Here is a 22,698-nt window from a genome sequence, read left to right as displayed (position 1 = left end):
GAGAGGAGGGCGGCGCCCCTTCTTTACAGCCTGGAATGCGTCGGGGCCAGTCGCTGCCTTGGGGTTCCTGAGGACGTAGCCGGCAGTGTTGTCCATCTAGGCTTTCTGGGAGGGCCCAGCGCGCGTGCGCAGGTTTGGTGAGGGCGGGGGCCAGAAAAGGGTCTGAGGTTTGGGAGAGCTGCGTGGAAGGCGGCGTCACACCGCCCCCTACCGTCCGCACCCGGCGGCGCCAGCCCGCGGCCTGGGCGCCGGGAGCTGCGGTCGGCACGCCGCAGTCTCAGCGCTCCTCCGGCCCGGTGGGATCCCCGGTTCCTTCCGCTGGCCGCCCGGGTCCCTCAGAAGGCGGCGGCTGCTCAGCTCTGTGAATCCGGGAGAAGGCTGGGGGAGCGGGCTCGGACGAGGAGGTTTCGGGACTTGGGCAGGACTGAGCTGGGGGAAATTCCCAAGCTGGGACTTGTCTAGAGGGGATGGAGGAAGAGCTGACGACGACGGGAATCCCGGGCAGGGGCTGGGAGTCCGGACCTGGCCCGAGGGCATCGGAGCCAGGATTGGGGGGAGTGAGCCCCACGTGCCTGTGACGCGGGGGCGCCCGGTAGGCGGCGGCGGCGGCGGCGACGCGGGGCCGGCGGCTGTGCGGGGCCGGGCGGACGGCGAGGCCGGCTGCAGGATGCTGCGCGCCGCACTGCCCCTGCTCGGGCTGCCCCTGGCGGGGGCGCGAACAACCCCAGAGCCTACCCCAGAGCCGGGGTCGCCGGGCGAGCCTCCTCCAGGCTTGGCGCTTTTCCGCTGGCAGTGGCACGAGGTGGAGGCGCCTTACCTGGTGGCCCTGTGGATCCTGGTGGCTAGCCTAGCCAAAATCGGTGAGTGTGTGTGTGCGTGCGTGTGTGTGAGTGTGTGCGTGTGTGAGTGTGCGTGTGTGTGCGTGTGCGTGTGTGCGTGTGTGTGAGTGTGTGCGTGTGTGAGTGTGTGTGTGTGTGTGTGCGCGTGTGCGCGCGCCCGCGCGCGTGTTCGCCAGGCCAAGGGCTGGAGCAGACCCGCCCCCTGGCTCCCCACTCCCCCCCAGTCTCCAGATCTGGACCACTGCCATGCGCAGTGCCCGGACCTATAAATCCCTATACCATAAATCCCGGATCTCCTTCCCCGTGGTTGCCCCAAGAATGTGCCTTCTTTAAGGGCTGCCCCCGCCTTTCTCCACCTCCATCTTTGGGCTCCTTTGCCCTCTTCCTCTTGCAGTGGAGCCTTCTCCACCAAGGCCCAGCCTCTCACAACGGACATTGAGGTGATGGCATCCCCCTCACCCCCTCCAACCTGGCCTCCCTTTTGGCTTCGTCCAAATGTCCATCCTTGTTCCCCACTTAAAGATGCCACCCTTTTGCCCCTACGTGTGGGAATGTCTTCTCCTCCTCACATTCAACTCCACACTCTTTCCTGTCTAAGGTATAAGAAACTTCCATGTATTGGAGCTTTAATGCGCGCTGCCAGCTCTTAAGTGCTTTTATGCATCTGACCTCCTTTGGTCCTCACCCCATTGAAGGATGTGCTTCAGAATCCCCACCGATCCCCTGGCCCCCAATAAGCAGCTCTCCTTCTGAGCAGCCAATGGTTTCTCCTCCCAATAGAGACCCTCCTCCTTTCTCCCTGTTGAGCAGGCTCTGCTTGTGGGGGTGACTAATTATAGCTGAGTGTTGCTACTCACTCCCTATCTATACTGGCACAGCTTGTACTCCAGTCTCACCAATACAGCCTTCATGTAGGAATCCCACTGTCTAGAACCTGTCCCCTTCTCCCCCCCCCCCACTGCTGGGGGGGGGGAGAAGGAAAGACTCGAAAAAGGAACAAAATTCTCTGCTTTGTCAGCCTGAGATTAATCATGGGAAATGGAACTCAAAATGATTTCAGGGAGCCTCATTCTGCTAGAGCAATGGCTTTTGTGATAGGTCTTGGATTGCAGGGCTGGTACACACTGAGGAAATTAGGACAGCATAGGGTCCCTGAAAGAGAGGAGAGGGGCACCAAAGAGGTCTGTGGCTGAGGTCACCCTAGAGTCCCAGCAATAGAATCACCAAGGTGGGAACTGCCTGAGATTTGGAGCCAAGATTGGGTTTGTTGTGAATTCTGTGAGTTGTGGGAGAGTTCCTGTCTTAGAGGTTATAATTACTGTAATTTGCTATAGTAAAATCCCTTGGATTTCTCCTTTGGATGACACCTCCTATGAAGAAAGGAGAAAGTTTTCTTCTCACCAGCTATCTCCATCCCCTCAGTTCTCAGAAAGGAGAAATCTAGGCAGGATGCACAGGAACACCTCCCAGTTTCATTGCTAGGAAGGTTTCATCCTTTTTTATTCAACAAAGATTTAGGTATTACTACTACGTCCCAAACCCTATTGTAGGCCCTTTGGGACACTGCCTTGGCTTAGGGCTAACAAGGACCCAGACTAGCAAGATGGCCTCTTCACCATTTAAATCACGTGTATCATTTTGGCTTTATTTTATCCTTTGTGATGAGTGTTTTCTCCATATTACAGGGAAGAAACTGAAATCTAGATAAATAATTGATCTGTGATCACTCAGTAAGAAAGTAGTGATAAGCCAGGTACTGGTAGCTCACACCTATAATCCTAACTACTGAAGATCTCAGTTCAAAGCTAAGCCTGGCAGGAAAGCCAGTGAGACTCATAGCTCCAATTAACTTCCAAAAATGCAGACGTGGAGCTGTGACTCAAGTGGTAAAGTACTTGCCTTGAGCAGAAAGTTCAGGAATAGTGCTCAGGTCCTGAGTTTAAACCTCAGAACCAATACACAAATGCATGCACAAAACCCAGGGTTCTTTTTTTTTTTTTGCCTGTCCTGGGGCTTGAACTCCCTTGGGCTTTTTTTTTTCCTCAAGGCTAGTGGTCCGTCACTTGAGCCACAACACCACTTCTGGCTTTTTTCTATGTATGTGGTACCAAGGGATCGAACCCAGGTCTTTGTGCATGCTAGGCAAGCACTTTTACCACTAGGCAACACTCCTAACCCTGCTATAATAATAATCTTAACAATACAGTAATGTCTTAATATTCATCATAGCAAAACAGTAAACACTAAGTGTTTACTGTAAAGCAGTGTACTAAGTACCTTTATGGTGATTATCTCATTTAATCCTATGAGACCATTATTGTTTTTACTCCCATTTTTCAGATGAGAGATATATTATTTGCTCCAAAATCAAAGAACTAGTAGATGGAGGAACTCGACTCTGTAGGCCCTACTTTTTACAGCTATATTGTACATAAGAGACCACATAGCATTTTCTGAGCTTCAAATGATGTTTATGAATGAGGGAGGTTAGAGAAAGATGAGGTCAGTCCAGAGCATGACAGTCGACAGGAAGGGGCATTTACAGAAAGGAAAAAACAAACCAGCAAAAACAGCAAAAGGCTTGTGGCATTGGAGGGTTTGTAGCCCTGAAGCTTTTAGAAGTTCTGCATTTCTTTCTCCTCCCTTGGTTCTAAGATCTGGATTTTGACTTTGGCTAACCTAAGATGGGGAGATTATATAGGTGAGTGGGTGGCAGGGTGTTCTCTAACTCATTACCTGTTGCTGTCTTCTTGTATTGCAGTGTTTCACCTGTCTCGGAAGGTAACATCTCTGGTCCCTGAGAGCTGCCTGCTGATTTTGCTGGGCCTGGTTCTAGGGGGCATTGTCTTGGCAGTGGCCAAGAAAGCAGAGTACCAACTGGAGCCAGGCACCTTCTTCCTCTTCCTGCTGCCTCCTATTGTGCTGGACTCAGGCTATTTCATGCCCAGCAGGCTGTTCTTTGATAACTTGGGTGCCATCCTCACCTATGCTGTGGTTGGCACACTCTGGAATGCCTTCACAACAGGAGCTGCCCTCTGGGGTCTGCAGCAGGCTGGACTTGTGGGTGAGTGACCCTAAGACTTGGGCAGGCACAGGGAAAAATTTCAAGATGTATTCCCCCAACTCCCTTCTCCTCTGGCTCTGAAGGTCACATGCTGGTGAGAGCCATTCCCTAGGCGCTCTGTCTTAGGACCTTTGCACCTGGATTGCAAGGCAACACTCCAGATGGACTTCTTCATTTAGGCTTCTGTCAGTTGAGTCTGTACTTCTGCAGCATGACAACTGAGCAGGGGCCTGGATACCAGCTGTGTGTGGGCTGCTGAGGCTGGGGTGCCTGCATTACCACTCTGTTGTCTCTTACCCTCTGTTACCACACTGCTGCTTGCTAACTTTGCTTCTCTGAGGCATAGCTTGCCATCCTTACCAGGATGTCTTGACTCTGCTCAGGCCATGTCAAGGTGTGTTTCACATTTTCATTTTCCTGAACTCAGGGCATGGGCTTTTGTGAAAAAAGCTAGTGCTTTACCACTTAAGCTACAGCTCCACTTCAGGCTTTTTGGCGGTTAATTGAAAATTATAACCCTCAGATCAACCTCCTAAGTAGTGAGGATTATAGGCATGAGCCACCAATGTCTAGCTTTCCTATTATTTTTAATAATCACACATTTTGTATCAGTGACACTCTCTCGCCACATCTATTCTTCTTCTTTTTTTTTTTTTTTGCCAGTCCTGGGCTTGAGCTCAGGGCCTGAGCACTGTCCTTGGACTTTCTCAAGGCTAGAGCTCTACCACTTGAGCCTCAGCACCATTTCCGGCTTTTTTTTTTCTCTATGTATGTGGTACTGAGGAATCGAACCCGGGTCTTTGTGCATGCTAGGCAAGCACTCTACCAGTAGGCCAAACTCCCGGCCTCCATCTATTCTTCTTAACATCCCTGTTGGGATATGACTTGTCCCATCTAATGGACCAGAAAGTTGAGTACCTGGGCTGGGAATATAGCTTAGTGGTAAAATGCTTGCCTAGTAAGCATGAAACCTCAGGTTCAATTCCTCAGTACCACATAAACAGAAAAAGCCAGAAGTGGTGCTGTGGCCTAAATGGTAGAGTGCTAGTGTTGAGCAAAAGAAGCTCAGGGACAGTGCCTAAGCCCTGAATTCAAGCCCAGGACTGGCACTTAAAAAAAAAGGAAAAAGCAAAGAAAGAAAGAAAGTTGAGCACCTAATGTTCATTTTATACCCAGTTCAAAGTTAGCAGAAGGCCAAGGAAGGCCTCTTATTTTCATGAGGCTCTTAGCCTTTAGGACCGCTCCTGATCCAAGAAATCCATGCAATTCTGATGTTGCTAATTCAGACTTCTACAAAGATGAAAAGAAAAGCTTCCAATTCCAAGTTGGGGGTCTCCATTTGGTTTTACTTAACAAGATAGTGGGGCAGGGAGGGAAGGGAGGATATCAATAGAATTATAATTTTAATAATAGGATAAATATATACACATTAAGTGCTTACTATATATCAGGCACTGGCTAAATAAACAGTTTTTTTCTTGTCTTTTCTTTTTTTGGTACTGGGGATTGAATCCAGGATGTTGTACTTGCTAGACAAGCACTTTGCCACTGAGCTACATCCCAGCCCAATAAACAGTTTTTTTTTTTTTTTAAGGTGGATATTATTAATACTGATTTGTGCATGGGAAACTGAGGCTTATGGCTTTGGTGGTTTGAATTTTTTTTCTTTCAATCATTGGGCTTGAACTCAGGACCTGAGTGCTATTCTTGAGCATTTTTGTTCTCCAGGCTCTTGCTCTACCACTTGAAGCACAGCTCTACTTCCTGTTTTCTGGTGATTCATTGGATAAAAGAGTCTCATGGACTTTCCTATCTGGGCTGGCTTTGAACTGTGTTCCTCAGACCTCCTGAGTAGCTAAGATTACAGGGATAAGCCACCAGTACACTCTCTCTCTCTCTCTCTCTCTCTCTCTCTCTCTCTCTCTCTCTCTCTCTCTCTCTCTCTCTCACACACACACACACACACACACACACATAAATCATTTGACATATTTGCGGTGCTTTTCATTCTGTACTGTCTTCATCTTTCTGCTGAGAATTTTGTGCCACTTAAGAACCACAGCTTTTACCTGTTATTCTAAGAATGCAAGTCAGCAGCCAAGGCCCACCTGCTAATAGTTTATACTGTTGCTGCCATTTTTATTATCAGTGCCACCCTACCTTTTCATTTGTGTAGGTAGAGCTTTCTGAACCATCTCCTGGTTGGTTTCTGCAGCCATCTTATGAGGTAGACAGATAAGAGAAGGTATGGCTTGGGCGGTGAATGAAAGCCGTTTGCAGCTCAGCTGATTCTGCCCTGCAGGCTAATGCCCTCTTATTTTCCCATGGCCTTCTTGGGCCTCCTTGTTTTACCAGTGAGAGTGGCATGTAGGCTTGTCCCAAGTTGATAGAAGAGAAGGTCATCTTCACAATTCCTGTCCTGTCTATCTTCCTGCAATAGCCCCTAGGGTGCAGGCTGGCCTGCTGGACTTCCTGCTGTTTGGGAGCCTCATCTCAGCGGTGGACCCCGTGGCTGTGCTGGCTGTCTTTGAGGAGGTGCACGTCAACGAGACTCTCTTCATCATCGTCTTTGGCGAGTCCCTGCTCAATGATGCAGTCACTGTGGTGAGATTGCTCAGCAACTGCCATCCCCTGACCCTAAGCTGCCATGCTTTAACCAGATGGGCATCTGAATAGGCTCAGACCTTTTCTTCTAGCCCCGGGGAGAAGAAACAAGATCTGAGCTTTGTGCCACTCCAGTGCCCTCACTCCTCACTCTTCTTACCCAGGTGCTGTACAAGGTCTGCAACTCCTTTGTGGAGATGGGCTCTGCCAATGTGAAGGCCACTGACTACCTGAAGGGAGTCGGTCAGTATTTCCCCCCTGGGTCATCACTGAAGGTCTGCCTCCCTTGGGGTTGCTATGTCCTGGCCATCCAGCATTAGGACAGAGGAGGTTGTTCGGGCTGCCTCCTTTCTTACTCTCCTCTATGGAGACCTGGGCCTGGGAGGGGCTTGTCGTGGGATCCTGAGCCCCAGGGAGTGTGGCAGGCATCCCTCTAACTTCTTCCTGCCAGGCAGAAGTCTTGTCAGCCCCAGGAGGGTCCAGACCAGGGGTTCTGCTGACAACCCACTCCTCCCCCAGCCTCCCTGTTTGTGGTCAGTTTGGGCGGGGCAGCCGTGGGCTTAGTCTTTGCCTTCCTCCTGGCCCTGACCACACGCTTCACCAAGCGGGTCCGAATCATCGAGCCACTGCTGGTCTTCCTCCTCGCCTATGCAGCCTACCTCACCGCTGAAATGGCCTCACTCTCCGCCATTCTTGCGTGAGTCCTGGGGATTTTGCAGGATTTTGCAGCTCGGAGGGGGCACTGGAGATGGTCACTTCTTATAAGGCCAGAAGCAGGACCTTAAGGAATCCATAGACTACCTTGAGCCCTTGTGGTAGTGGGCACCTCAGCCTCCTTGGAGAGACAATAAACCTCAGGTAACCTTCCAGAACCCAGTGTGGGAGCAGCAAAGGAGCCTTGGAGTCTGCTAATCAGAGCATGCCCAGCTAACAGTCTTCCTCAGGCTGTGGCTCTGAGAATCTGCCATCTGAGATGGGAAACTCCCCCTCCCTCCCACCCTGACCTTTGAGCACAACATGGGGCAAACTCCAGAGGCTGAGATGTCCCCTTATTTGCGCTCTCTCTGCTCCTCTCGCAGGGTGACTATGTGTGGCCTGGGTTGTAAGAAATATGTGGAGGCCAACATCTCCCATAAATCCCGCACAGCTGTCAAGTACACAATGAAGACCCTGGCTAGCTGTGCTGAGACGGTCATCTTCATGCTGCTTGGCATCTCAGCCGTGGACTCTTCTAAGTGGGCCTGGGACTCTGGGCTGGTGCTGGGCACCCTCTTCTTCATCCTCTTCTTCCGAGCCCTCGGTATTGGTGGCACCCTCTGCTTCCCCACTCTCTCCTCCCTGTCCCTGACAGTTCACCTCCCACTCTGAGTCCACATCCTTGTCAATTCCCAAGCCTCCCTTGCTGCTCACCTCTCCCAGCCCCAGCCAGACTTTAGCCCCAATACTTGGTGCCGTCCACTCCCACAGTCTTCCTCTCCCAACACCTTGCTCCACTGGCCTCCCTCCTACTGTAGGCGTAGTCCTGCAGACGTGGGTGCTGAATCAGTTCCGGCTGGTCCCTCTGGACAAGATTGACCAGGTGGTGATGTCCTATGGGGGCCTTCGGGGGGCTGTGGCCTTTGCTCTCGTCATCCTGCTGGACAGGACCAAGGTCCCTGCCAAGGACTACTTTGTGGCCACCACTATTGTGGTGGTCTTCTTCACAGTGATCGTGCAGGTGGGAGTGCCCAGTGGGCTGGGCAGGGAGAGGGACCAGCAGGCTGAGGGGCGGGGTGGGGGTGGGAGGAGGAAGGGAGGAGTCTTACAGAGTCTGTGGAAGAAGGTCTACTCTTCTCACTGAGGAAGGCAGGGACTGACTTTCCCAGGGTGTTGTGGGAACAGCGGAGGCCTGATTAGGGGGAAAGAAAGTCTACAGGGAACCGAGGAGGTCAGGACTCATCTCTTGCCTGTCCGTAGGGCTTGACCATCAAGCCGCTGGTGAAGTGGCTAAAGGTGAAGAGGAGTGAGCATCACAAACCCACCCTAAACCAGGAGCTGCACGAGCACGTGGGTACCAGAACCCCATCCCTTCACCAGTCCTTTTTTCCCCCTCCTCCTTCTTGGCAGAGTCCTGATCCAGTCCCCCTACCCGCCCCTTCTAGACTTTTGACCACATTCTGGCTGCAGTGGAGGACGTTGTGGGGCACCATGGCTACCACTACTGGAGGGACAGGTGAGGGAGCTGCCCCGAGGCTCCTTCAGCAGCAGCAGCCCCACCAACCAGGGCAGCATGGGGGGATATGCCACCTTTCCCAGAAGGGACACAGTCAGGTGCAGGCTGGGTGACCTCTGTCTGGAGCCTTCCAGTGCCATCCCAGTGATCTCAGGATAAGACAAGGCTCCCCAGTGTGGTCTGCCTGGCCCTGCATGGTCCGGCATCTGCCAGACGCCAGCCCCATCATGCTCTGCTCTGTCTTGGATAGTCTGCTTGCTAATTACATGGACCCTGTTTTAGAGCTTCAGTGCCAACCGTGCGCTCTAAGCCTGGCCACTGGGACCATTGTACATGTTCTGTTTACTGCAATAGTCCCTCATCTCCCTCTCACTCATCCTTCAGAGCTCATCATAGGCACTGATTCCTTAGGAAGGCCTTTCCTGGCCACCCTGACTAGGACAGACTCCTGTCACACTCTATAATTATCCTTGCTAGTTATTGTCAAGGTTGCAATTTTTATAGTTATTTGTAATAATTCTACTCAATGTCAGGCTTTCCCCTACAACTATAAATTCTGTTAGAAGCAGGGACTGGCTGTGAGAGTCTCCCTGGATGAGACACATACCAAGAAAGCCAGGCCATTGCTGGCAGGGTCCCTGCCCCATCTGAGGAAGGGCCAGCCAGCCATACCTTGAGAATGGTACTCAGTGCTGGGACTGGCGTCTTCTCTAGGTGGGAGCAGTTTGACAAGAAGTACCTGAGTCAGCTGCTGATGCGGCGGTCAGCCTACCGCATCCGGGACCAGATCTGGGATGTGTACTACAGACTCAACATCCGAGATGCCATCAGCTTTGTGGACCAGGTGGGTTAGTAGTTACCAGGTGGGCCACTGATGGTGGGAGAACACAGCTAGAAGAGCTGGGCAGAAAGGGCAACAGGCAAGTAGGCTTGTGAGCAGGGAATTGGGAACTCCTAGCTGACTGTGTGGTCCTCTGAAGCGGCAGCTGCAGTTAACCTGGCAGATAGTACAGAAATGTGGGAAATACCTGGATTTGAGTTAGCAGATGTGGCTCAAACTGTTACCACTGACAGGCTTGTGACCTTGGTAAGTAACTTAACCTTGTCTACTTTTTCAGTGATAAGAAAGCAGGAATGAGAATAAGAAGAGCACCTATGTCAGAGTTTGTGAATTCAATGTATAAAGTGTCTCATAGTATCTCGAGCAAAACAAGGAGCTGGGGGTAGCTGAGAGAGTGCTTGCCTAGCATGCCTGAGACCCTGGTTTTGATCTGCCAATACTACAAAACAAAACCAAAAAGCAAAATAAGTATTAGCTATTATTATTCCTTTTCTTACCTTCGGATTGTCTGGACCCCCCTCTAACTGCTGTCTGATCTTGGTCTTGACCCCCTGCAGGGAGGTCACGTCATGTCCTCCACAGGCCTCACTCTGCCTTCTATGCCCAGCCGAAATTCTGTGGCAGAGACCTCTGTCACCAACCTTTTGTGAGTCCGTTTTTCCTTTTCCAAGCTCCTCTCCACTGGGCACTCTCCTCCATCCCTTTTGGGGAATATTTGTCAGTGCATTTGCTTTGCTTCTGTCCCTCCTCTGGCCTGTGCCTTATGCCCCTCTCCCCAACACCCATGTCCCTGCCTCCTTACAGGAGGGAGAGTGGCAGTGGCGCATGTCTGGATCTGCAGGTGATTGACACGGTTCGCAGTGGTCGTGACCGTGAGGATGCTGTGATGCATCACCTGCTCTGTGGAGGCCTCTACAAGCCACGCCGCAGGGTGAGAGCAGGAAGGGGATGAGTTCTGAGGGCTGGGGGGCGGGCGACTGGGGAGGGGAAGGCCTAAAAGGCAGTTGGTGCCAGCTGTGGTGAACTGCAGGTGCCCATTTGAAGGGTATGGATTTCCTCCTGTCTGCAATAAGAAATCTTTTTTTAAAAATTACTTTTTATTTTTAATGTTGCTGTTTTGAAGGAGGAGTTGGCCTTCTGTAGTAGCCATGTGCAGACCAAATTAGGGAGTGTAAGTTGATAGCTGGAGGTCCAATAGAAGCTGGAGGAGAACTTGTTGGACTGGAGCTGGATGGTGAGAGGGAGGGAACACACTGGTCTGGGGGATTGAGCCTGAGGGGTAAGGAGATCATGGAGAGGGGCCTTGAGGGTCACAGACAAGAAGCAGGGGCCTAGGGAAGGCTGAGGACCAGTTTAACATTGGGAAGGCAATCTGTTGTACATAATGTGAGTTAGGCCCGTGTCCTTCATGAAGTTTTAGGGCTGGAAAAGTCCAGTTCATCCAGGAGGGAATGTGTTGCAGTCCCACAAGGGGACAGCAAGCCAGTACCATGAGTATGTGAAATGAATTTGGATGTTATCAATCCTGGCAGTGGTAACAGGCAAAGCTTAGAATGTTGAGATAGAATTGCCTTCCTTTCATTTGCACACACTTCTCCTGCATTGACTCTTTGAGGCTCTGCAGAGTAATTTTTTAAATTACAAAGTTGATATACAGAGGGATTACAGTGACAGTAGTTAGGGTTTTTTGTTGTTGTTGTTGTTGTTTATTTATTTATTTTTTTGGTTGTGGGGCTTGAACTTAAGGCCTGGGTGCTGTCCCTGAGCTCTTTTGCTCAAGGTTAGCACTATACCATTTTGAATCATGGCTCTACTTCCAGTTTTCTGGGGATTAGTTGGAAATAAGAGTTTCATGGACTTTCCTGAGTAGCCACCAGCCCCCCTGCCTTCCGAGTGTATATTTCTTTTTGGACAATGTCCTTCCCTTGCTCTCTCCCAGTGTTTCTCATCCACAGAATAAATTTTAAAAGTTTCAAAATAGTAACTCCACACAGGCCCTACTATCCCCAGGCCAGAATTTCCTGTCCCTGATATGTTTCCTCTGGCCTGGAAACAGGAGGTGCTACTAAAGCTGTAACTGGCCTAGAGTAAAGCAGAGGGAATCTCTTACCTTTCTAGAACTTTCAGTTGTCTTCCTACAACCCAGGATAGGGAGGGATTCCTGCTTTGGCTCATCATCTTAAAGCTCCATACTGTCCTCCATATGTGAGGGCAAACCCAGAGTCTTCCTCAGTCAATGGCTTTCTCATCCAACCTACCTTTTTACCTTTTACCTTTTTTTTTGACAAAATTTCAGTAAAGAGAATAAAACATCTCATTTGTCTATTACCCAGCTCCAGTAATTATCAATGTATGATTAATTTTATTATATTAATTTTGTTTTTTCCTACCATACTCTGCCTCCATTCTTTCTGTCTTCCTATCTGTCTTTAAGATACATGAGTTTCACAGGTGGGTTTCATTGTGACATTTCTATACATGTATATAATGTATCACAATGACCATAGCTTCTCCTTTATCTCACTCCCACCTTCTTGAAAGAATTTCAACATATTTCTTTTCATACAGGCAAATAAAATATTTCAACCATAGTCATCCTTATTCATTCTCATGCAACCTCCTCATTTTCCTAAAGCAAACTTCTGATGTCATATCATCTCAGTATTTAAGTAAGTATCAGTAGATGGCAAGAATCCACGAAAAAGAAAACCACAGTATTGTTATCACAAATAGTAATTCTTTCTGACATCTAGTCAGTGTTCTAGCTGGTTTGTTCAAATCAGGATCCAAATAAAGTCCACAATTTGTCTTTGTGAAATACGTCTGTTCATTTAAAAAAACAAAAACAAAAACTATGATAGATCCTTTTCAAACCCTTGCTATTTATTTATTGAAGAAGCTGGATAATTTCTTCTGGCAAATCCCCTGACTGTATTGTGGTGGTGGCATTTAACATTTTCCACCATCCCTTGTTTTTCTGTTATTAAATCTAGAGACCTAATCAGGTCCTGGAGCATTCATTTGATACACGGTGTACAGTATTGTGTTCTAGCAGGGAGTATATGATTTTGTGTGCTGTGTGTGTGGAAGCTTGGTCACTGGGTTCAGTGCAATCAGTTCTTAAAAGGACTGGACTGAATGTGTGCTTATCCTATTAAATGTCATCTTATTTAATTTAGCCCATCATTTTATCACTTGGATCTCATGTCTACCACCAAATGTCTCCTCAGATTCATAGCATCTGAAACTTTTCTAAGCCTGTTAACTTTGCATCCATCCAAATCATAAAATGTTGAACAGGATAGAGCTGAGGACAGAGTCCTGTGGCATACTACTAAAGACTTTTCTCCAGACTGACATGGATCAAGAATTTTTGGGGTATGGTTATTCAACCAGTTCTGAATCCACTTAGTTTGTATATGACAATCCATATTTCCTCATGTTGCTCTCAGAAATATCATAAGAGAGAGAGAGACAAAGTATGCAGTTCAAAATATAAGATCATAGCTTGAGAGACAGGAGATGAAGAAAAAGCAGTCTTCCACCAGAGGTTCCTCCTCTGACTTCCATCAGAATCTCCTGGGAAGCTTATTAGATTACTCATGGCTTCATCTTTTGGAGATTCTGATTCTGTAGAATGGGGGTGGGGGCGGGGAGGTGGCGCTAAGATCTCTGATTTTAATGTTTCCCAGGTAACTGGGATGTAATACTTCTGATGACTGCAGTTAGGAAACCATGGATCCATGTTGATATGGTTAGAACCAAGAGAACAGAGAAGTTCTCTGGGGAGAATAATCAGAGGGGAGAAAGGAGGACCCTGTATAATACTGAGGAATATACATGGAAGAAAAGGACAGGGAGTTAGCAAAGAAGGAGAGAGAAGCAACCTTTGTACAAGCAGTAGCAGATGATGTCTCTGACTGAGGTAGAAGAGTTGGATCCTACAGAGGCGAGGTTGGTGCCTTAGCACCACCAGGGAACTGGCCACCAGGGAAAAGGACAGCAATTGTGGGTCTTGCAGTTGTGCTATTTAAGAAGTACTGGATAGGAGGGCAAACATCAGAATCAACTTCTAAAAGTTCATCCACAAAAAGAAGGCAGTAGGATTGATGGAAAGGCTTTCTTTAGGGTGGCAAGTGTAAAAACATACTTGAAAGTAGAGAGGCAGTGGCCAGAGAGTGAAGGTGCCAGACCTGGGACTAAGGCAGGAAAGAGAAAGTTAGCAAAGCCAAGGTCAGAGATAGGAGGTGATGGGCCCCTTCACAAGAAAAGGTCACTTCCAGGTACACAGTTAGAGAGGGAAAGCAGGTGGGAGCCTTGAAGGAAGCTCTAGGAACCTGCTTCTAGGGAAGCAGGGAAATAGGAAGGAGATGAAAGGGAGCAGACTGGGAGTATAAGATAAGATGACGTGATCACAAGATAATGAAATGTTGCATAAGCTGCCAAGGGCAGAGTCATGTAGAATAGGCAAGAGCATGGTGGGCTCAATGTTTATAAAAGAGCAGTCAGAGGCAGTGTCTCTGAATTATATAGGTAGTTGTTGATACCAGGAGAATCCCATGCATCAGTTCTGAAAGTCCACAGTGCAGTCAAGTGTGGCAGTGGCTCCAGAAATGTCTAGATACAAAATCCAACTGGAGAGGATCCTGTGTTGGTAAGAGGGGACACTCAGTCAAATGGAGGTGCATAGAAGGATATGACCCTTAGTCTTGTAATAGACCCAGGGGACAAAACGCAGAGACCATGCTTCTCTGTGACTTCAGCTACAACAGGGAAAAGGGCAGCAGGAGATGAGAAAAGCCAGATTTAGGGGAATAAACTCGGATTAAAGGGATGTTTTATTTCCCTCCTCCATGAGCTGAGGAAAAAAGTAGGTACACATATAACTTAAAAAGTGCATATGTATATATAGAGAGGGCCTCAATACATTGTAACTGAATTAAAATATGCTAATTAAAAAGGTGCATATACATGTCTATGTATAACATCAGTAAGTTGTACAAGGGAGTTACATTTTGGCAAGTCCATGTGTGCATACCATATTCTTTGATTAGACTCGCCTTATTTATTTATTTATTATTAATTATGTGGTCTATGGCTGCTTTTGGAAAAGCTGGGCTGGAAGGATCTATAGAGACCATGCTGGGGCTGGGGCTTGGGGCTCCTATGGAAAGCCAGGGCACCCCCAGCCTGATGTCAGGGCGGGCTTGTCATTGCCAGTACAAAGCCAGCTGCAGCCGCCACTTCATCTCGGAGGACGCACAAGAGCGGCAGGACAAGGAGGTCTTTCAGCAGAACATGAAGCGGCGGCTCGAGTCATTTAAGTCCACCAAGCACAACATCTGCTTCACCAAGAGCAAGCCACGACCTAGAAAGGCTGGTCGCAGGAAGGCATGTCCTTTCTCTGAAACTCCTCTTTGGGCTTAGAGGCTGCCAGTACATAATTTAGATCCCCTCAAGTGTTGCAATTCAGCCTGGGGTTTGATGACTGTATGAGTTTGGATTCCCTTTTCAATTTCTCTGGATCCCCAGAAGAGTAAAGGGGGTTCTTCAGAGACAGTGTAATCACCTGGCCATGTAGTCACTTTCTACCACATGAAATGCTTCCCTGGGAAGCAACTTCAGGAGCCTCTCAGTCAGCCCAGGCTGATGCATCGAGAGCCCCTGCTGGGGTATGAGTTAGTCAGACTCCACTGCGCCTGCCTGGTTGGCAAAAGGATGGGGGCGGATACCAATTCCCTTCCTGATGGGTTAGGAAAATGTGTCCTAGATGACAGGGTTGGGTGTGGAACCAGGGCCAAAGGCTCAGGCTTGCTTTCTTGGTCCTCAGAAGGATGGTGTGGCAAATGCTGAGGCTACAAATGGAAAACCTCGAGACTTGGGCTTTCAGGACACAGGCAAGCAGGAAGTGGAGGGGTGGGCTTGAGGATGGGAGGGAAAGGGAAGGTCCAGGCCTATCAGCCAGAATCCTGGAGGACTCCTGTATGCATTTAGCAATATAAGATGGGTCTCTCAGCAGCTAGATTGCTTGGCACACTCGGTTTCAAAGCAGTCAGATATGAGGGGAAGTATCCGATTGCTAAGTATACCCTTGGCAGTACAAGAGGCAGCTGCTGGGCTGCCTGCCTCGACTTAGCTCTTATCCCTGTCCAGCTGCTGTGACACTCACTGTGGAGTCTGAGGAGGAGGAAGAAGAGAGCGACAGTTCAGAATCAGAAAAGGACGACGAGGGGATCATCTTTGTGGCTCGAGCCACCAGTGAGGTTCTCCAAGAGGGCAAGGTTTCAGGTAATGGCTTCCTCAATCCCTCCCTCGCCTCTGAAACAAACAGGTTTCTTGCCTCTGCTCTCAGGTCCTCTGCTCCAGGCAGTTCCATTTTCCTATGTGCTCATTTATTCATCAACTAGCATTTACATTATACAGATAAGATCTATAGAGTTTCTCTTTACCAGAAACCTGATATAAATGATCTTGTTTAATCCTCAAGACCACGAGAATGGAGAAGCCGAGATTAAAGACCTTAAAGGTCTTGTAATTTGTTCAGCATCTCACAGCAGAACCAGGATTTAAACCTGACCCACCTGAGTCCAAAGCCCACCTTGCTTTTTGTTTGAGGAAATCAAGATGATAAGCATACAACATAGCAGTCTTTCTTGTGACCCAAGCTCAGCATACCTACCCTCAGGTAGAGCTTCTAGTGAGGATGTCACCTGACCAGAGAAGGAACTTGAGATTATCAAAATGGACTTAGGTTTTAACAAACACAAATATATATATATATATATATATATATATATATATATATATATATATATATCGCATATGCATACACAAATACAGATACCTGGATTAGAGACCTAACTCACTCAGAATGCTAGGTCCTTTGGTAATTGGCTCAAGCATCCTCAGATACTTTGTTGTTGTTGATTATAGAGCTTGAACTCAGGGACTGGGCACTGGGCCTGGGATACTGTCCCTAAAGTCTTTCACTAAAGGTTAGCACTCTATCACTTTGAGCCACAGTCCCATTTCTGGTTTTTGAGTGGTTAATTAGAGATAAGAGTCTGGGCCGGTAGTTCACACCTGTAATCCTAGCTAATCAGGAGGCTGAGATCGGAGGATCAAGATTCTAAACTAGCCCGGGCACAGAAGGACCTGAGACTCTTATCTAATTTAACCTCTAGAAAATGGGAAGTGGGGATTGGCTCAAGGGTAGGGCTGTAGCCTTGAGCTGAAGAGCTCAGGGTCAGTGTCCAGGCAGAATTCAAGCCCCATGACCCATTAAAAAAAAAAAAAGAAAGAAAAGAAAAAGAATAAGAGTCTCGGGCCAAGAGTATAGCCTAGTAGTAGAGTGCTTGCCTAGCATGCAAAAAAAGAATGTGAGATTGAGATAAGAAATCTTAAAAAAACAAAAAACAAAACCAAAAAACTACAACTACCACATCATTAACATACGTGAACTCTTTGTCATCAGTGGTCAGTGTTGAGATTTACCTGGTTGTCGTCATTGTCATCTTCTTTTTTGTTGGTTGTGGGGCTTGAACTCTGGACCTAGGCACTGTCCCTAAGCTCTTTAGCTCAAGGCTTAGTGCTCTACCAGTTGAGCCACAATGCTACTTCCAGTTTCCGGGTGGTTAACTGGAGATGAGTCTCACAGACTTTTGTGCCCTGGCTGGCTTTGAACTGTGATCCTCATCTCTCAGCCTCCTTGAGTAGCTAGGATTACAGGCAAGAGCCACCAGTGCCTGGCTTGTCTTTTAACAGTATTTTTATGCAAATTAAAAAAACCAGATAAGATCTATACATTACAGTTGGTTGACAAGTCTCTTTTAACTTATCACAATGGTACTCAAGAGGGATGGAGAGAGCTTGTGCCATTCAGGGGACACTAGGCAATGTCTGAAGATATTCTTTTATAACAGCTGGGGAAAGTACACTCGCATTGAATGGGTGAAGGCCAGCCTGCTGTGAAACCTCCTGTAAGCCCCTAACCAAGTAGCTGTTGTGAAATGTTTAGGTATCAAGTTTGGAAATTCTTGATCTATCATCTCTCTTACATTTTCTCCTATCTATATACATATATATAGATACACACACATATATATCTATATCTAGCATATATATAGCTATATCACAGATTATTTGTCCTAAAGTCTTTTGCTTATTGCATCCCCCAAACTATCATTTAACCTATTTTTCTAACTCTTGCATTTCTTTTTTTTTCAGAATCACAGAGAATTTAGTTTTGTAAAGCTTTATCTTCTTTCTAGATATTTCTTTTATTGTTGGGATAATGTATAGAGGGGTTACAGTTACATTGATCAGGTAGTAGGTACATTACTTCTCACATATTGATACCCCTAACTCTTACATTTCTTTCGAATGTATCTCAGATTCCACTTTGGAATTTTTTGGTAAGAATACCTCATAGGTGGTGGGAGGGTATTTCCTATTGGTCACATCAGAAAACATATACAAGGCTGAGAATGCGGCTTAGTGGCAGAGTGCTTGCCTAGTATGAAGCCTGGGTTCAAGCCCTAGGACTGGCAAAACAAAAACAAGAGCTAAGATTACAGAGGTGAGCCATGGATACCTGGCATAGTTGGCTCTCCTATCATGAGGCTAACGTCAGTTAGAAGTCTCCCTGCTCTGTCCAGGATAAAATTTCCCATTAGTTTTTGATCAGTGGTCTTAGTAGCCACCAGTAATCAGTACCACATCTTTTTCATCTACATTTATTTATGTATTTATTTGTATTTTTTTGTTGGTACTGGAGCCTGAACTCAGGGTCTCGGCACTGGCTCTGAGCTCTTTTCTCAAGGCTAGCACTCTACCACTTGAGCCCCAGTGCCACTTATGGCACTGCCCGAGAGGGCTTTGAACCATGATCCTCAAGATCTCAGCTTCCCGGGTAGCTAGGATTATAGGCATGAGCCACCAGCATCCAGCTTCATCTATATTTATTAGCAATAATTTTCCTATATAAAACTTCACATTATCTATTATTTGTTTACTCTTAGGTACAGTAGATATAGGGAAGAATGGATAAGTGCTTGATCCTTTCTTTTTATCTGTCAGTCTTTAGGCCAACGGGTGAGTTTATTTCCTGGCATCCTCTAAAGGTTTTGAATTGGCATATTTTAAAACTTCAAGTCTTTCAAAAGCTTTAGTTTTATTTAGAATTTTTGTTATTATAAAGGTGATATACAAAGGGTTGCAATTACATAAGTCAGAAAATGAGAACATTTCTTTTTGAACAATGTGACCCCTTCCTTTGTCCTTTCCCAGTTGGTTTCATTTTTAATCATAGCATCAACATATTTCATAATGCCATCTATCAAAGAGTATATTGGGTGCGCAGTTCAGTGGTGGAGTGCTTGAGGTTTCGATTTTATTGGACTCTTCAGGGCTTTATCAGTAAATGCACTGAAAACATTTTCTTTACAAGGCATTGTACTTGGTTTCTAAGAGCCCAGGTTCCCCTTTCACAGAACCTCAGGCTTCCTATAATGCAGCTGCCTGCAGTTCTGGGATTTTCTGAATCTAGCCCTACCCTGACATCCCTCTGGCCACATAGCTTCCTCCTGCTCCATTAGCATCAGCATCAGCAAAGCTTTTTTCACCTAGAGCCTTAAGGTCTTCCTCACCTCCCTGCCACCACCTCATCCTTGCTTGCTGGGACTTGGAAAGTTGTCGTTTCTGAGACAGGTATTGAAGGGTGTTTAGAAAAGGTTTTTTCCTGCCTGAATTCTCCTTTTCTACTTTGTAGTTCCTTCCATTAGGTAGTTCTTGAGTAACTGCTCTGGGCCAGTCAGCTATGGTGCCTCTTCCGGACGAGGCATTCACTGAGTAATTGCTCAACTAGATGGAGCACTGTGGCCCCTGTGAAATGTACTAACTTGGGAGGATGTGTTTATGCTTGGGGAGGGAATTCCACAGCACTGGCAATGAGCTCGTGTATGCTCTGTCCTCAGGAGGCCTCGAGGTGTGCCCAAGCCCACGCATCATCCCCCCTTCCCCAACCTGTGCTGAGAAGGAGCTACCCTGGAAGAGTGCGCAGGGAGACCTGGCTGTATACATATCTTCGGAAACCACCAAGATTGTGCCCGTGGATATGCAGACAGGCTGGAACCAGAGCATCTCATCTCTGGAGAGCCTGGCATCCCCTCCTTGTACCCAAGCCCCTACTCTGACCCGCCTGTCTCCCCACTCACCATGTGCTGAAGAACCCCAGACCCCTCTTGAGCTACCTTCTGACCTGCGCCCTAGCTTTGCCTTTCCCCCTAGCCTGGCCAAGGCCGGCAGGTCTCGAAGTGAGAGCAGTGCCGACATCTCCCAGCAGCAGGAGCTGCAGCCTCTCATGGGCCACAAGGGCCACACCCATCTTAGCCCACGCACCGCCAACTCCCACTGGTGCATCCAGTTCAACAGAGGGGGTCGGCTGTAACCCAGGGCCTCAGGGAGAAGCAGGAGATGGAGCCCCTGTGGAAAGAGTTCCCAGGGCAATGGGCAGAGCAGTCCATTCAGCCTGACACAGGGCTAGAGGGGCCTGAAGTACAACTGGGCCCCCTTGAGGTTGGTCAGACGGGTCTCCTGGGCTGGTCCTCACAGGGACCCTTCTCCCACCCTGCATCTAACCCCTTCCACCTTCCATTTCAATGAATGGCTCAGGACCCAGTCCAAAGTTCCAGGGCTTAGGCCCAGAGACTTGGGTAGCTGATGTCCCTTCCCTAAGGGAGCTTTCTGAGCTGACCAGAGGCAGCTGCTTCCCCCAAAGTAAGGGAATCACTCCACAGTGAATGGAGGTCTTCCTGCCCCCTGCCCCCCATGCCGTCTCTCTTCCTGACATTTGGTCAAGGACCTGATGTCAGAGAACTTACATGGAGGCCTACGGAGGGGCTGGGCCTTAGAGGAAATCGGCTGGGATGCAGAGTAGGCCTCAGGTTTGGGTGGGCTGCCCTGTTGGCTCAGCTACCCAGTATCTTTTTTTTTTTTTTTTTTTTTAGGGCAGTTGTTGTCTCTGCCTCCATATATTGCTTTAACCCCTTCCTTTTGCTGCCAGATATTGGGGTAATGGTGCATATTTTTCTAAGATGTGAGCCTTGAACCAGGCAGTTCAGGGTTGCTTCTTTGCCAGGGTCTTTTGGGGGATCTGCCCTGGGTCTAAGTTTGAAACTTTTTGATCCTTGGATCTGGGTTTTCTGAGGAGGGGACACAGTAGCCTCTGGGATCCCATGTTGCCACTTCAAATTTTCCCAAACAGGAAAGTGGCCAGGTATCTCAGGACCACTGCTCCACGGCAGGTGGGAGCTAGGACAGCTGGCTGCAGTGCTAAATGGGGCAGAGGGGCAGGTGGATTTCCTGGAGGTAGCCCCTGCCTTGTGTTTTGTACCTTGAACCTAAGATACATTAAACATTTCTCGGGTGAATATGTGTCCTCTGTCTGTGTGCTGGGGAGTTCTAAGGCTAGGATAAGAAGGGGATCTGCCTGCCCTGGACTTCTAAGATGGAGAACGGAGGAGGGGATCCTAGATAGGGCTATTAGTTCCTCTGGTCCTCCCCACTCTCTCCCACACTTATCTGACATTGTTCCAATAGTAGTGGGCCTGGAGTGGCAGTCTAGGGGATCAATGTATGGGAGTTGAGTCACAGAAGTGAGAATCAACATAATGGGGAGATCTAGCAGGAAGAGTAGCCCCAAGGGTCAGGGTCTAAGCTCCCAACGATGCAGCCACCACACCTGAAGCCACAGAAGCATGTTTTGAAAACTGGGTGGCAGGTGTGAAACAAATGTACAGAAATGTTCTTTTGTATATGGCAGCTGGAAAGGCAATCTCAAGGGAGTTGTCACCCTGAATATTCATGATTCAAACCTGGGTAGTATGGGGGCCAGAAGTCTCTAGATGATAGCACTCCCCAAATCCAATTTCCACTGATGGATTGCTGTTTGTTTTTTTTTTAAGAACAAAAGATAAAATGCATACACCATAAAACTCATCCATTTAAAATGTTATTGTGTTGAATTGTGCAACCCTCACTATACTATAAGCATACAATGTTTTCATCTTACCCAAAAGAAGCCCTGTACCCATGAACTTCTCTCCCCTTCTCTGCCCCCACCCCCTCTCCTGCATCATGGGGCTTGAACTTTGGGCTTGGGCACTGTCCCTGAGCTCTTCTGCTCAAGGCTACTTCCCTACCCCTTGAGCCACAGCCCCACCTCCTTTCTAGTGATTAATTGGAGATATGAGTCTCAAGGTCTTTAGTGCTGGGGCTGGCTTTGAATCACGATCCTCAGCTCCGATATCAGCCTCCTGAGTATCTAGGATTACAGGCATGAGCCACCGCACCCAGCTCCACTTTCCATCTCTAAGGATCTAAAGGAGCCTGGTGGTTTGAAGGTTACAGATTTGATCAACTAACATTCATCATTTCTGTGTGATGATGGGGGAAAAACATGAAGCAAAGGAGAGTGACTTGGCTTTGTCTTCAAATTGTTTACGTGGGCAGTAAGGACTAGTCTCTGATTCGTAGTTAATAGACTGGAGTTAGTGCCAACCATTACTCATCAGTTGTGTGTCATTCAGGGCGTGTTACTAACCTCAACACTTGGTTTTCTCATCTGTAAAATGGGGCAGAAATCCTACTTCTTCATAAGGTTGCTGCCAGGATTAATGATAAAATGGGGAGGAACCTGTCCTAGGCCTGGCCGAAGGCGCATGAAATGTCATGGGCCTTGAGAAGATCTTAGGACTCTGGGAAGTGAAGGTATGTGTATATGCATGCTCATACAGTGCCTGGGGCTGACTCCAAGTGAAAATTGTATGGACATCCAGTTGGAAGGTAAATTACTTTCTAGGCTAGAGAATAAAGGCTTTGGGAGGCAGCTCTAGCAGCCCAGGGTGGGTGAAGAGGCTGCTGCTTCCTGGATGGCAAGAAGCTAGTCCCAGAATTTACGCCTGGCAAGCTTGTCAAACACTCAGATTCTGGGGCCTACCCCAGTGGTCCTGAATCTTAGATCTATGGAGGCCAGCACAGCTTGCAGGATTGGGAAGGCAAGGAAAGGTTTCTGTTATAAAGGAGAAGCAGAACCAAGTTATTCATAGGTAGCCACTTGACAGAACTGGATGGGGGCGGG

At 48.0% G+C, this 22,698-nt stretch overlaps 1 protein-coding gene across 3 annotated transcripts; it reads left to right on the top strand.

Moving 5' to 3' along the window:
- The first annotated feature begins 310 nt into the window (after positions 1-310).
- Slc9a5 (solute carrier family 9 member A5) lies at positions 311-21,059 on the top strand. Of its 3 annotated transcripts, none has more exons than XM_090357458.1 (16): positions 311-860; positions 3,601-3,903; positions 6,344-6,507; positions 6,672-6,750; positions 7,027-7,204; positions 7,587-7,807; positions 8,022-8,224; positions 8,464-8,553; positions 8,649-8,719; positions 9,434-9,563; positions 10,118-10,206; positions 10,365-10,491; positions 14,781-14,951; positions 15,391-15,457; positions 15,714-15,848; positions 19,535-21,059. In XM_090357458.1, exons 1-16 carry the CDS (start codon positions 668-670, stop codon positions 20,005-20,007), a joined length of 2,694 nt encoding a protein of 897 aa, XP_090213584.1. In that variant the 5' UTR covers positions 311-667; the 3' UTR covers positions 20,008-21,059. The 3 variants fall into 3 exon arrangements, with proteins under 3 accessions (XP_090213584.1, XP_090213583.1, XP_090213585.1); XM_090357457.1 differs by having other exon boundaries at positions 621-860; positions 15,394-15,457; XM_090357459.1 differs by lacking the exons at positions 311-860; positions 3,601-3,903; positions 6,344-6,507 and having other exon boundaries at positions 6,698-6,750; positions 7,113-7,204; positions 19,535-21,054.
- The last annotated feature ends 1,639 nt before the right edge of the window (positions 21,060-22,698 follow it).

This window comes from Megascapheus bottae, chromosome 24 (assembly GCF_031878675.1).
Source record: "Megascapheus bottae isolate mThoBot1 chromosome 24, mThoBot2.hap1, whole genome shotgun sequence".
NCBI classification, from domain to species: Eukaryota; Metazoa; Chordata; class Mammalia; order Rodentia; family Geomyidae; genus Megascapheus; species Megascapheus bottae.
This window is presented reverse-complemented; position numbering and strand designations above follow the sequence as displayed.

Coding starts and splice junctions, on each gene's coding strand:
- Slc9a5 (XM_090357458.1), top strand. CDS start 668: ATGCTGCGCGCCGCACTGCCCCTGCTCGGGCTGCCCCTGGCGGGGGCG. Junction 3,904..6,343: donor GCAGCAGGCTGGACTTGTGG/GTGAGTGACCCT, acceptor TTCCTGCAATAG/CCCCTAGGGTGCAGGCTGGC. Junction 6,751..7,026: donor TGACTACCTGAAGGGAGTCG/GTCAGTATTTCC, acceptor CTCCTCCCCCAG/CCTCCCTGTTTGTGGTCAGT.